Here is a 15,539-nt window from a genome sequence, read left to right on the forward strand (position 1 = left end):
TTAAGCAAAGTGGAACAATAATTTAGGAATGGGATATAGACAGAAAATAGTAGATCAGTGATTTTTATATTCCAAGTAAATATTTTATTCAAATATGATATATATTTGCCTCAGGCTTTTCAGTAAGTTTGTATAAGACAGTTTGCTGCTTGTTCCAGTTTTTCAGTGGACAGAGGACTCCAGCCTACAAATCCAATCATATATCAAAATATATTATATATACTTAGTACTGTAATTGTCACAAGAGTTACAGTTCAATCTGATCACCTGGACAACGGCTAATTGGAATCAGCACAGCAGTACATCAGCTACATTGTTACTTTTGCTGCAAAAATACTTTAGCAGAGTTATATTATCTGTAATATTTCATGAGTGTAGCATACTTAAGTGGCAATAAACATTTCATTTTTGTATCCTTCCAAGCTGTTTCATAAACTTTAATGGAGTACTTTGGACAAGCTATGAAAAAACCACAATCATTTGACAAACCGATATGTTCTACAAAATGAGTTGCAGAAGTCACTTACAGTGAGTAATATCTGGTGGGCCATATGGATCGGTCATGTAAATGGTGGTGGGCTTTCCAACTTTCAGATATACTACATCTGATGTGTTCTTCAGTATCGCTACTGCCTCTTCATGGGTAACTTCTTCTAAACTGTAATTATTTACCTTAAAGGAGAAATCAGACGGGTGAGTTGGAATGCAGAATAGACACAAAAAAATGAGACAGCCTTGCAGTTATAACCATGTTGGGAAAAATGCTGTAGACAAAGAGCACTGAAGATTACAGAAGCAGTATTGCAGCAAGGTAGAAAATACAGTTTTCTTAGCACATGCATTTTCAAAGACTGACATAGCAGTATTGATAATATCACAGAATCATAATGAGTCAAGATGGCAGTTGGTCTTGTCAGTAGAAAAGTCCTTTGTGATATTCTGCTACCAGCGTCATCATTAACATAAAACTATATTTAATAATAATTTAATAACTTAACACCACATCATTTACAGAAACTGCCTACGTTATTTGACCTGTCAAGATGAACTGTCCAAATTCACCTCTTAGCATGCACAGCTGGGACCTCAGAAATACTTAACACCCCCAAATCTTTCCAACCCTGATATGACATTGACCATTGATATAATAAGGGGTACAAAGCAGTATACAGAATAAGGGGCTGCCTATGAGGTGCAGGAAACAAAAAAGGGCAGTTCTGGATGGGGGAAAAGGGATTTTCAGTGTGAAAGTTTGTCAGTTTTCTGGAAGGACAGGAAAGAGACATCAAAAAAGTAAGAGAATGTAGTACTAGTTCTGTGCTTTATTGTAAAAGAAAAATACTTAACAAGAGGAAGGATAAGATCACAAGACTACAGATTAAACAGGGAAGGAAACGATGGCAATAAACCTTGCCTATTTATGCTTTGTTCCCAGAGACAGAAAAACAAAAGAAAAGTGTCAGAAGTGGTTTATTGTAAAGGTGTATAAAATTTATTCACATATAAATCCACTATATCCACAGAATATCAACAATAGGTTGTCCTCCTATGAACAGAATAGTGAATGGACCTTGTCCCAAAAACCATACACCCTGAATGAGGAAATTATAGGATAGAGGAAAGAAGTAAAGAAATGTATAGATACAGGTTTCAGACATGTGGTGTAAACCAATAGAAATCATAGAATCATAGAATATCTCGAGTTGGAAGGGACTCATAAGGATCATCAAGTCCAACTCCCTGCTCCTTGTAGAACTATCAAAAACTAACCCATATGACTAAGAGTGTTGTCCAGATGCTCCTTGAACTCTGAGAGCCTTGGTGCCGTGACCGCTTCCCTGGGGAGCCTGTTCCAGTGACCTACATTTCACAGTGAATGTTGTATACGAAACATTTTATTGTGATTTAAAGTGCCGTCCTCCAACTTCTACAGTTACTGCAAGGATTCCTTGTAAAGATTATGCAAGATGGAAGAAAAAGTAGCTCCTCAACTATAGTATAACATAGTACAGCTGTAAATCACAGCAAAAAATACATACTTTCTAGGGAATTTAGTATCAGTAAATTATCAGAGACCTGGCTGTGACAATAAGCTACTGCCAAAGGGTCTGGTAACTGGAAAGAAATCCAGCTATTATGAATCACTAGAGGACTCTTCATACCCAGATGATTTCATCAACACCAAGAGAGAATGATTGCTGTTGGACAGTATTGCTAACCGTAAGGATTCTGTTTAAACTTTGTTCCTTGTATAATTCTCAGACTTGGTTTTAAGGTTAATTGAAAGCAGCAATGACAGGCATGTTATGACAATTTGACATGAAGAGCAATGATACAACCTAACACTCAGAAGAGAGTTGCTGACACTGTATGCTGTATTTTGACAGGTCTTCTATTTAAATAAAAATCTGATACCTATCTTCTATAAATTTCTCTGTTTTTCTTTGTTATGAACAGCAGTAACATACATATGCACTTTTCATAAATAAATGTCTTTTAAATTACTAGGCTGATAGCAAGAAGTGACTGAAATTAAGCCTTTCTTGCTTATGTATTTCAAAACTGCCAAATACTGAAGATTCACACTTTTGGAAATATGACCGCACAGTTATCCTTTACCTTTTCTCCTTCCCATGCTGTCTGTACATTGTACCTATCTTCTTGTGTTTCATTCTAACTGCAGGCTTTTTGAAGTAAAGAAAATCTCCATGATAACCTCCCACTATACTGCTGCTGTAAGTAAATGTTCTTAGTCAAAAAAAAAACCACAAAAAGAAATATCATAACACTGTCTGGATTTTGACTTTTGGTCTTTTTAGGAGTGTATAAAAACAATTAAGACACAAATTGACTTGTTGCAATTTTTTTCCAAAATTTTTTCCTGGAAATCTAGCTGATAAAAATCATGGTTAGGACTGTTGTATTTCCATCACAATGCACTTGGATGTCACAGTTGTGCAGCTGGAGAATAAACAGCCATTTTAGAAACAGAAAATATAGTATGATATATATAAAACATATTTGCTATGTCAGGTCCTACTTCTTATCTCTCTGACAGTAACTTTACATGACAGGTATTTTACCAATGTTGTGTACAAGTTGTACAAATCTTGAAGTTAAGATAAGAATTAAAGACCAAGTGATTCTAGACTAAGAATTAATGTGTGAGCAGTTATGCATTATGTTTATCTTTATACACTTTAAGATCCTAGAGATCATGGAAAAGTTTATGTACAATGATTTTTTTTTTTCTCATTTCTAGTATATATAAGCTTAAGTGTGCAGAATATTGTGGAAAACTGAAATATGTAGAGCTGGAACTTGGTAGAACTTGAAAGAACGTAACGCATGAGTGAAATCGAGATACAAAGGAGAACTTCAGAGAAAAGACTCTGGAAGAAACTTTGAGGAGGAGACAAAAGGATCCTTCAGAGTAAACAGTTCTGCTATAAAAAGTATTCCAGCAACACAAAAATTGCTGTTCAAACTCATTTCAAATATATAGAAAATTAGAGGTTTCTTGTCTCTAGAGACAACACTCCTAGAAAGGAAGTTTGCTACTAATTAATTTTGTCCTGGACTGCTCAGTTCTCAGTAAACAAAGACTTAATGTACATCAAGAGCAGATAAATAAACAATCAAACACGTTGATTCATTCATTAAGACGAAGATTCTCAGTGGTGTCATAAGGTCTCTTTTAAATGGGAGCTCTTCAAGAAAGAGACAAAAAAACCACTTTCCTTAGTCATTGCCAACATCAGTTTCGAATTACAGTATATAAAATATACTATGCATTTCCCATTTTCCTTCAGAAAGCAGTCCTTGCTTTGGACCTGCAATTCCCATTAATACTAATATGCGCATGTATTGATATCTTTTCTACTTTTTGATCTTAAAAGAATGATTACAAATAAAAACATCTGCATGTATTCTGATATACAAAAATGAAAACCTGAATACATTGAAGAATTATATTGTTCAGCTCCCTAAATATGATTGCAAGATGACTGTTGTATGTAGTTTTTTTCATAAGGAATTCTCTGGATATCATTCTTCAAAACATCAAGCCAGAGATGGTGATTATTAGGAAAGACGATGTTGTAGTTGTTTTTTATTGTAAGACTTATATAATGAGAGAAGAATCTCTCAGAATCTCCAAGAGAGACTATTTCCTGAGCTTTTTCTTGTCTCCATAAAAGATGCCTATCTTAACAGAATTTCAAGTACTAAATCCGCGTTTTTCAGTGTTTGTGGCAGAGTCAATGCATCACACCACAGCTTCACTTCCTGCTGTCAAGATGACCTTAGTGGAGCATATAGTTTGAAAAAATAGAGTTGAGTTAAAGAAGATAAAGAGTGGGAGATGCACACAAAATAAAAAATCAAAGTGTATATGGCATACAACCCTCTGAGATGCTGAAACTTTTGTGCAGAAAGGCTGACATCAGAACTGAGTGGGTAGAACGGGTACTGCATGCCAGCTTCCTGGCTCTAAGAAGACAACTTAAGCAGCAATGAATTAAGGGGGAAAAAAACCCTAAGGCAAATGCTAAAAAAGAAATTTATCTGAGTGGTCAGTTTAGTTACAAGAGTTGGATGCTTGAGCCACAAAATGCCATGACAGGAGGCAAAGGAGAGGAGTGAGAAGGAAAACAGGCTTGGAGCAAGTGGGGCTTTTCTAATGGGAAAAGGTCCATATACAGAAAATTCAGAAATGCAAACAGCACCTGAAGTAAAAAAGAAATTAGGAAAGCTGTTTCTTTAAATAGAAAGTATGTGATACAAAGACATACTGATATTACAGGAAAAGAATAAGAGGAAGAAATAATACAGCAATTGTGAAGGAAACTAAAGATCCAATCAAAGGTCCAATCAAAGAAGCTATTTAAGTGATGGGGGAAATTAGTACGAAATGTTGCCAAAGAGATATAAAAAGACTGGGGTGATATTTTTCCCAAATAGCATAATCAAAGCAATGAAGTGTAAACCTAAGCAAGAATTATCTTTTTTGGAAGTTTTCTTAGATTCATATTGGAAAACAAAGGCACTGAGAAGTAGCTAGAGTGAAAAGCTTAGAATCCCCAAAATGACTGTACAAGTGCTTTAAAGAATAACTTCCTTCACATAAACTCACATAAACTGATAACAGAATAAGAGCTCTGGAGGAATAAGTCTGTCTTATTTAATTTTCTTTTTTTAAAGGGAATTCATTCCTTTCCTCTGTTGGTTTAGGGTAAGAGAGATTTGATTCATTCAGGGAGTGAGACAAAGAGGTGATCTTTACCTTGCTGTGGTAATGTTTGCTTTTGTGTAATATTCTACCTTTCATTCAGAAAGTGGATTTTCCTGAGTGAATCCTGAGTGAACATTTGCTGGTAAACACCTGTAAATCTTGAAAGCTGATGGTCTTTTTAAAAACTCACCATGATTTAAAAGGCTGCAAAAAGTGAAATATTTTTCAGTGATGAAGGGCAATCATTTTTCCTAAGGAGGTAAATCTGTTTGGATTAACTAACTATTTATAATCCCATGGGCTCCTGAGTTAATTGTACAAGTGCTGGACTTTGAATAGAAAGAAACTGGCTATCTTCAGATGACACAGTCTGTTAATCCTTCTGAAATTAGCTTGCTTAGATTATTAATAGCTATGGGCTAAGTGTCCTAAACCAGATTTGCTCTTTGCAGAGAAATGGGAGAGTTTGTGCTTCACAGACAAATATGAGACTGAGCAGTAGGCTCAGTAGAGCTTGGGTAGAAAGCAAGCCTAAACTTCTGAAAAGGGAAGTGACTCCTGTTTCTTCTTTCTGTTCTCAGCAAGAAAACAGAATCAAATTAAATCTCTTAGTATGTGAGTAACATCACTTTGCCTGTAAGCATCACTAACCCCACAAAAGTCTAATCTCTGACTACATGGGCCAAGAAGCAACAGGATACAGCCCAAACATGCAAGGGTATTTTGGCATAGGAGATAAATTTTTGAAAAGCTAATAGTTGTAAGAGATAAATATTAGCTTAAATTTTCTTTTAAAGCCTAATGTTTTTAGAGTTTGCCCTGAAGGATACCTTGCTTCTAGCTATTAGTTTTGTACCAGTAAAAACACACAGTTTTATACTGATTTCTCATTTATCCATTCTGTAGATAAAGTCTTCCAAAGTGAGATGATGGTATCAGATAATAGAAAGTAATTACTGAGAGGTAATAATTTAAACCATTTTTCAGCTCTTCCTGATCATCATTAACAATGACCTGAAAGAGGCGAGGAGTGCGATCTCATCCCCTTTGCAGCTGACACTTCACTGTGAGGGTGAGTCCTTATGCTCAAGGGCAGGGCTGCTGTCCTGGATAGGCTGGAGGAAGGGGCTGACAAGAACTTTATGATGTTCAACAGAGAGAAACAGTAAACCCTGCCTCTGGCACAGGCTAACCCCCTTCAATAGCACAGGCTGGGCACTGACAGTCTGGCAGCAGCTCTATGGAAAAGTGCTTGGGGGTCCCGGTGGACAGCAAGCTGGGCATGAGCCAGTTGTGTGTCCTGGCAGCAAAGAGGTCAACAGCATCCTAGGCTGTATGAGAAGAAGCAGAGCCGGGAGATCCAGGGAAGGATTATTCCCCAATAGTTGCCACTCATAGCTGCACAGTGCATTCAGTTATGGTCCCCACATTATAGGAAAGATAACAAAATGGAGCAAGTTGAGGGGAATGCTGCCAGGATTGTTGGGGTTGGAGCACTGGCCTGGTGAGGAGAAGCTGGAGGATCTGGGCTTTTTCAGCCTGGAGAAGAGGCGCCTCTGGGGACAACTAACAGCAGATCCTCGGCGCTTACAGGAAGGTCATCAAGACAGAGCTAAGCTTTTTGGAGTGGCATGTGGTAACGGGATGAGAGACAGCAGGCATATGTTGAAACAAGAGAGGGTCAAACAGGTAATAAGGAAAAGTATTTTCCTCATGAGGACAGTCGAGCAGTAGAACAGGTTTCCCAGAGAGGCTGTGCAAGCTCCATCCTTGGAGATTTTCAAGATTCAATTGGATAAATTCCTGAGAAACCAGGTCTGGCCCTATAGCTGGCCCTGAATTACTGTGTTAGCTTATGATGTTCTACATGTGATTTCCCTTTGCTCCCTTCCAGTGCCAAGAGAAGTAACCTAGCTGAGACACCCAGTGCAGTTGTGTTCTCACCACAGGCGTCTCCACCAGCAGTAGCAGACATTACCATAGGCATTACCACCAGAAAACAGTAAGGGAGTATTTTTCTCCTAGCTGTAAGTCTTCAGAGCAGAGCTTTCGTCTGTTCCTTTCACATATACCTAGGAAAACCACGGAGTTCAGTTTTCAACTTAAGCACTCTTATTACTCCGGTAATTTTCCTAATGGGCATCTCAAGATTATCTTACAATGGAGCATTTTCCTGTGGAAGTGCTCAGGATAATAAGCCTTAAGTGTGGGCTCGGTGCTACAGCAACATAACTGCGTAACATGCCCTTGTATAGATTTCACAATAATCACAATATATTTACATAATACATCTTCTGAATGCTTAACACACTATTAGCAATCTGCATTTAATAACAGTAGGGTCATCAAGTTGCAAAATGCTCAGATGGCACCTAATTGTTTTACATTTCAATATTAGTTTTGATTTTGCAGCATCTCTTTTATTACATCTTAATTTTTTGTGCATTTGATTTGCATGTTCTTTGGGATCTGAAAGCACTTCACACAAACTTATCAGAACACATATACAAAAACGAAATAAGCCCCCCAGCTGAGAATTCCAGAAGGATGGCTAATTCTGGTAAATTTTGTAGAGAAATGATGGAAAAAACAAAGATCAAGAAAGGATGCACTATTGAGAAGAAAAAAAAAAAAAGGAAGTGTTCAAGTATATAATCAATAAGGAACCAGTGAAGCAGAAGTAGGACCGTATAGATGACAAGGGTAATATTGTGTTGATACACTGCCAAAAGAAAGTAATGAATTCTTTCACTCACTTTTCACAAAGGAACATGAAGTTAATGCCATGAACTGACAGATGCTTCACAAAGTAAAAGAGAAAAAATATTGAAGGTACACAGGGTATAAATAAATCAGGGTGCCTTGTTGGAGAGAACCAGAAAAGATGGCTGTAATGTAATCTGTACGAATTTTAGAAATAGATTTTGATCTTGGAAATTTATCTCCAAAAATGTTATGGTTAAGGTATACAAAGAGTAAGTTGACTAGGATTTTCTTATGCAACAGTGAAAAGCTTGGTCTGGAAGTACGTAACTAGTGGAGAGCAATACTATGGTTGATTTTTTTTGCTCATTTTACATGCAGTGACAAAAGGAGATGATGGTAAGTAAAGAACTGGTCCAGACTGAAACGAAAGCAGTATAAAGACATCAAACACACTGAGAATGACCTCTGCTCATTTTCAGAACTCGGATATAGGAGTATAAACTTGTCACAACAAAGAAACATCTATAGCTGACTGCAGTGAATCACAGGTTCAAGACTGAGAAGAGATGCTTAAGAGACAAATCCTAGAAAAATCTGGAAAGAATGAATTTATACATAGTGGTGTATAAAATACTTACTTTTTCCATTGAAATTAATCCTGATTAAATTACACTGGAGATGGCGAATGCGGAGGTTTTGCATCTGTTTTTTATTTTTGTATATATTATTTATTACTTCAAGTGAGTTGGAAGAAATTAAGAGTAAGGTAGCGAAAATGTACGAATGACAAAAACTGCGGAATTCTCGTACCAAAAAAACCCAACAGCTGAATACAAGCAGATTTGCTACAAGGTCCAAAATAACAAAATAACGTGCAAATTTGGCAAATACAAATATATATTTCTATAGAAGAATGAGCTGAGACTTCATTATACAACAGTGACTTGAATTCTACTGTGCTGAGAACCTGCGAAGAAGAAATGCCAAAGAAACTGTAAGTTCTAGTTTCATTTTGCTTTGATTTGATAACACCATTTGATCCTTAAGCTGGTTTATCTATCCACTTGGGTTAATTAAAAAAAGTCAAAGAGTCATCAGCCTAGTGACCAAGTGCCTTTCCAGTTCTGTTTAATACCCTGTGTAAAATGAATGGTCATCTTCACATGTGACTGGAACACAGTGTCCCTAGCTAAATAAAGAAAACCTCAATTAGGCACAGTTTTGCAGTCAGCAAAAAAAAACTCATGGCAATTTTTTACTGCTTAGATATCATGTCACTAAATAGAGCTACTGCAGTACATTTTTTTCATGGCACTCATTCAAAACATATTTCTCTACCTGCTGAAATCTATGCAAATGCATTGACATGAATACAACTTGACATAGATTAACTTCTGCTGATTCACCAGGGTCAGGATTTTCCCCTCAACAAAGAATTAAACAAACTCTGTGAGTGGGAAAGAACTATCTACAAGGAACAATGTACTAGCACTGCAAATATCAGGAAGAATTTCCTGAAGTGAGATCCCTCAGAAGCATAAGTACACTTCCTCAGGGAAAAAGATGGAAACCATAATTTTTTTGAACATGGAACATATACCTAAAGCATTCCTACATGTACCGAAATGTAGGTAACAGTCCACTGACAGTGGCTACATGTGAGAGCTAAGTGGCATGTTTTCACATCTTTCAATTTTCTTAAAATGATCAGTAGAATCAGTACCACCGTAATGAAGAGTTTGTCTAAAATCTTCTTTTAAAGTTTTCTAGTGCATTTTGATTTGTTGCCGATATGCATTATATGTTTAGTCTCTTCTCAGTTAAAGGCTTGTCAAAGTAATATAACCCATTGCCTTCTCTTCATAAAATGTGGGTTTTCCAGAGTAATGCTTTTTTAACTGCAATCTCAGAGATATATATAAAGAATGGGACAAAATGAAGATGACGGAAATATAACTAATAATTATTATAGAAGTTGTAATGGGTACCTCCAGTAAGATGTATGGTGAATGAAAGTCCTTATATGAAGCAATTCTCAGCCAAATAAAATGTGATTTAAATTTGTCTTACTTACCATAAGAAGTCTATCTCCAACCTGCAACCTCCCATCTTTTTGTGCAGCTCCTCCATCAATAATCTTGGTGACATAAATGCTGTTGTCCCCAGGGATGTGTTGGTTTCCAACCCCTCCTGCAATACTGAATCCCAGACCTGGAGAAGATATGGAAAACAAAACATTAGCAATGCAATATATAACATTAAAGAGGAGTGCAAGAGTAGCATACGTTTAATCTACTGTACAATTACAGTATTTTTTACAAAAATACAAATAACATAAGAGATATTTGTGGGGTCAATACTCTTTCACTTTCCCTGGAAGGTCGGGGATAGAAATAAATTAAGGAAATTCTTTGTCATGTACAATTATAGGAAGGTAGAGACAAAAAGAATCGAACCAGTGATGATTCTATACCCATAGCTTGTCCTCGCCAGGGGCCAGTGCAGCCTATGTCAAGAAGTTATAGCACAACTTGCCATGCCATAAAACTCTGAAGCTTGAAGTTTATTTTGTTAAATATTGGTATAAAATACATCACCACCTATCAGAACAAAATTAAAGGTATTCTGATTGTCCACACAATTTGAATAATACTTGGAGAGGTGTATTGCAGATTTTGCAAGTTTCCATAGTACCACAGTGAAGAGTCTGTAGAAGTGAAAGATAAATGGTGTAGATATTTGGATTTAAATCTGCTTCGCATATTTTTCTAGGACACAAATATCTTTGGCTATGGATACATCAGATAAGAAAGCAATAGTCCTTTGGACATATATAACTGTTCAGTGATCTGTGAAATTCCTAGATAAACACCCAAAGAGCTAAACTTTGGAACAATGTCAATATTACATGCTGATATGATTCAGGGAAAGGAAGGCAAAATAAATAGATGTTGAGGGAAGAAAAAAAGGCAGTTTTACCCTTTTCCTGCTTTTCCTATCCTCTGACACATTGCATAAACAGACAAATCATTGCTTTCATTTATAATAACATTTTTATCTCTCAATCAGAGAAAAGACAGAAACTACTGTGCTTTATTTCCATAAAAATCTATTTCATACAGCTAATTTTTCATAGATCATATACCTAATGGGAACTTCCAGCTGAACAAATAAGCTGTTACTGACAATAACCTGCTTAGATTATTGCTTCAACCAGGCATTTCTCTTTTAGCTGTACAGAAAAAATAGTTGTATCTATTTAGAGAATAATCACTAGTTTTATCTATGAAATCTATGCTGCTCATTCATTCTTAAAACAAACATGTTAGTAATAGCTGCAGCCTGAGCTGTAAAATGAAATAGTAAAAAATGAGTTGCCTGGAATTTGGCATTTTATCGCAAACGCACCAGCCTGACTGCTTGGGCAATAAAACTTAAGGGAGAGTACATTTAATACACACAGGCTTTTTTTAGCAGCTGTATGAGTACCTAGATAAGGTTTTTTTTAGTGAATTAAATATTTTTTTTTGTTGTTTTTGTTTTTTTTCCCACATTATTTTAATTTGATGATTATTTTAGCTTAAAAAAGATGTGAGGTCAGATAACATAATGGACTACTTAATGGATACTGCCAAAACAGGAAGTACGAAAAGAAACCTCTGAATTTATGTCTCAAATTGAAATACTACTTAATTAATTAAGATGACTATTAACAATGCACATGAAGCTAATTCAGAAGTATGGGATAATTAAAATAAAGCTTTATTTAATTTCCAGCTAAAGCTGGTGATCACTGTTACTATTTATGTGCTACAGCCAGGACAACTACAAGGACAAAAAGATTATGATTTCTTCAGCATGGAAGAATTTGTTCATTACCCTGGGACTACTAACAAAGAAGCAAAAAGGTATTCTAAGAAAAAATCAAGAATGGAAATTTTCTTTAAAACATTAGCTGTGGACAAGAAACAATGATTGAATAATGTTCTTTGGTGACATAACTATCATCCTTTTGACCCAAAAAAACATCTGCATACACTTCTAGCCGTGAAGTGAAGATCTGAGAGTATTCCAGAATGATGATGAGAGCAAATGAGTTGGCTAGACTGCAGCCAGAGAGCTTTCTTCAGCTCCACTGCTCACCTACGGCAAGACCTTGGGAAGATTAGGTTATGGTATGCTTCGATCTTCTTCTCTCCCCTTTATTAACACTGTACACTTGTAAAGGGCAAGGTCATTTCTGGCCACATAGCTATTCCGTATTTTGTGCAAAGGGGTTCCTAACTCAGCCTGGTCCTGCTGCAATATGAGCAAATAGTAGCGAAGCTAATCCCTTCCATTTTCTGCATCGCTGAGCGGCGTGCTGGTGTTTGCTGTTTGTTTACATGGTTGTAGCACAACTGACATATGAAACCGTAAAAAAAAAAGAACACTAACACAGGCTACTCCCATTACAAAAGCAAAGTTTACAATGGTAAAAGGAGTAACTTTTTCTGCTTCTTTAGTCTACGTAAAATGTAGCTGCGTTACAAAGCGTGGGGCTGCATTGTGTTTGTAAGCAGGATCTGCCTTTGGGATCCGAAAAAACAGTGATGAGTATAAAAAGGTTTAAAAGAGCAGAACAAGACAGGGGGCAATACTGCGGGGAGAAAAGGGAGAGGGGGTAGGAGAGACAACTGAGGAAGAGAGAGATTTTCCATCTCTTTCCTATCAATAATTATTTAGTTTCATTGCCTAATCATATTTGCCTTCTTTAAAAGATTTCTTTTTGGGAAGAATCATAGAATCATAGAATCGTCAAGGTTGGAAAAGACCCTTAAGATCATCGAGTCCAACCGTCAACCTATCACTGCCAAGTCCATCTATACCATGTCCTCAAGCACCACATCTATCTGTTCTTTAAATACCTCCAGGGATGGAGAATCAACCACTTCCCTGGGCAGCCTGTTCCAATGCTTGACCACCCTTTCGGTGAAGAAGTTTTTCCTAACATCCAACCTAAACTTCCCCTGGAGCAGCTTGAGGCCATTTCCTCTCGTCCTATCACTCGTTACTGGGGAGAAGAGACCGACCCCTACCTCGCTACAGCGTCCTTTCAGGCAGTTGTAGAGAGTGACAAGGTCTCCCCACAGCCTCCTCTTCTCCAGGTTAAACAACCCCAGCTCCCTCAGCCGCTCCTCATAAGACTTGTGCTCCAGACCCTTCATCAACTTCGTTGCCCTCCTCTGGATGCGCTCCAGCACCTCGATGTCCTTCTTGTAGGGAGGGGCCCAACACTGAACACAGGACTCGAGGTGCGGCCTCACCAGTGCCCAGTACAGGGGCACTATCACCTCCCTGATCCTGCTGGCCACACTATTCTTGATACAAGCCAGGATACCATTGGCTTTCTTGGCCACCTGAGCACACTGCTGGCTCGTGTTCAGGCAGCTGTCAACCAACACCCCCAGGTCCTTTTCTGCCAGGCAGCTCTCCAGCCACTCCTCCCCAAGCCTGTAGCATTGCATGGGGTTGTTGTGACCCAAGTGCAGGACCCGGCACTGAGCTTTGTTGAATCTCATACAGTTGGCCCCGGCCCAATGATCCAGCCTGTCCAGGTCCCTCTGTAGGGCCTTCCTACCCTCCAGCAGATTGACACTTCCACCCAACGTGGTGTCATCTGCAAACTTACTGGGGGTGCACTCAATCCCCTCATCCAGATCTTCAATGAAGATATTGAACAGGACCAGCCCCAACACTGAGCCCTGGGGAACACCGCTCGTGACTGGCCACCAACTGGATTGAACTCCATTCACCACCAGTCTCTGGGCTCGGCCGTCCAGCCAATTTTTAACCCAGCGTAGAGTGCACCCATCCAAGCCGTGTGCAGCCATGTTCTCCAGGAGAATGCTGTGGGAGACAGTGTCAAAGGCTTTACTAAAGTAGACAACGTCCACAGCCTTCCCCTCATCCACTAAGCGGGTCACCTTGTCATAGAAGGAGATCAGGTTAGTCAAGCAGGACCTGTCTTTCATAAACCCATGCTGACTGGGCCTGATCCCTCGGTTGTCCTGCACTTGCTACATAATGGCACTCAAGATGATCTGCTCCATGAAGAATGGGGAATGGAACAGTGGCCCATTTAGTTTTACTTAAATGACTTTGCTAGTTGCTAGGGCACTAGGAAAGTATACTACAATAAAACTTTTGGGTAGGATTGATATGGCCAAATGACATTAGACAACTATGCTAATCATTTATGCTACCTTTATAATAAATGAAAATTCATTAAGGGCTTTTAAAGCATGATTCATCTCATCTCAGAGACATCTGAAAGAGATGAGATGAATCACACTCTTGGTTTCTGAAAGGTTGGGGGCTGGATGTGGGAAGAGGTGGGTGGGAAGATCAGTGCTATAAAAGTTCACAACCTGAGTTAGAGTCTCACCTCCATTTAGACTGAAGGTTTTTGTTTTGTTTTAAGACCTCAGAAAGGTTTGTGCAAGCCTAGTGTGGATCCCTCTTGTCACTAGCTACATCAGGTTAGTCTCATATCAGATTCTTACTCTATTTTAAAAACATAGAATCATTCAAACATCTGGGAACACAGGGAGCAAGATATGTTTTCTATACTTGGTCTTTTTCATTGCTCCATTGAATTAAAAAAAAATGAAAATAAAATAGCATATTTAATTCCATAACGTTTTTCTTATTGACTCCTGTGGTTAGGAAATCATTGCCATCAGAACATAGAAGATCAGGAGTCACTGTGAAGTATGCCTTCCCTCTCACTTCTTATTTTCATAGAATCATAGAATCGTCAAGGTTGGAAAAGACCCTTAAGATCATCGAGTCCAACCGTCAACCTATCACTGCCAAGTCCATCTATACCATGTCCTCAAGCACCACATCTATCTGTTCTTTAAATACCTCCAGGGATGGAGAATCAACCACTTCCCTGGGCAGCCTGTTCCAATGCTTGACCACCCTTTCACTGAAGAAGTTTTTCCTAACATCCAACCTAAACCTCCCCTGGCGCAGCTTGAGGCTGTTTCCTCTCGTTCTGTCACTCGTTACTGGGGAGAAGAGACCGACCCCTACCTCGCTACAGCGTCCTTTCAGGCAGTTGTAGAGAGTGACAAGGTCTCCCCACAGCCTCCTCTTCTCCAGGTTAAACAACCCCAGCTCCCTCAACTGCTCCTCATAAGACTTGTGCTCTACACCCTTCACCAACTTCGTTGCCCTCCTCTGGACACGCTCCAGCACCTCGATGTCCTTCTTGTAGGGAGGGGCTCAACACTGAACACAGGACTCGAGGTGCGGCCTCACCAGTGCCGAGTACAGGGGCACTATTTTGCTAATGCGCAATCTGCTTCACAGCAACACCTCAGCTTGGACAGGGCATCCAATTTCCTCACAACAGGAATTAGATGGGGGAGAGATTTAGAATGGAGATAAGGAAGAAATTTTTTACAATGAGGGTGATGAGGCACTGGAACAGGTATCCCAGAGAAGTTGTGGATGCCCCATCATTGGAAGTGTTCAAGGTCAGGTTGGACAGGGCTTTGAGCAACCTGATCTAGTGAAAGACAGGGCTGGACTAGATGATCTTTAAAGGTCC

At 38.6% G+C, this 15,539-nt stretch overlaps 1 protein-coding gene across 21 annotated transcripts in view; it reads right to left on the bottom strand.

Moving 5' to 3' along the window:
* The window catches only part of DLG2 (discs large MAGUK scaffold protein 2), a 1,061,109-nt gene that overhangs the window by 293,983 nt on the left and 751,587 nt on the right, over positions 1–15,539 (bottom strand). For all 21 annotated transcript variants that reach the window (XM_087758910.1, XM_087758908.1, XM_087758909.1 and 18 more), the window contains 2 exons: positions 10,014–10,150; positions 528–672 (listed from right to left, as the gene is read on the bottom strand). In XM_087758910.1, the coding sequence (XP_087615036.1) occupies positions 528–672; positions 10,014–10,150 (282 nt within the window). The remainder of the gene's footprint in view (positions 1–527; positions 673–10,013; positions 10,151–15,539) is intronic.

Source organism: Nipponia nippon, unplaced genomic scaffold (assembly GCF_047370975.1).
Source record: "Nipponia nippon isolate SJK-2023a ecotype South Korea unplaced genomic scaffold, ASM4737097v1 scaffold_2, whole genome shotgun sequence".
NCBI lineage: Eukaryota > Metazoa > Chordata > Aves > Pelecaniformes > Threskiornithidae > Nipponia > Nipponia nippon.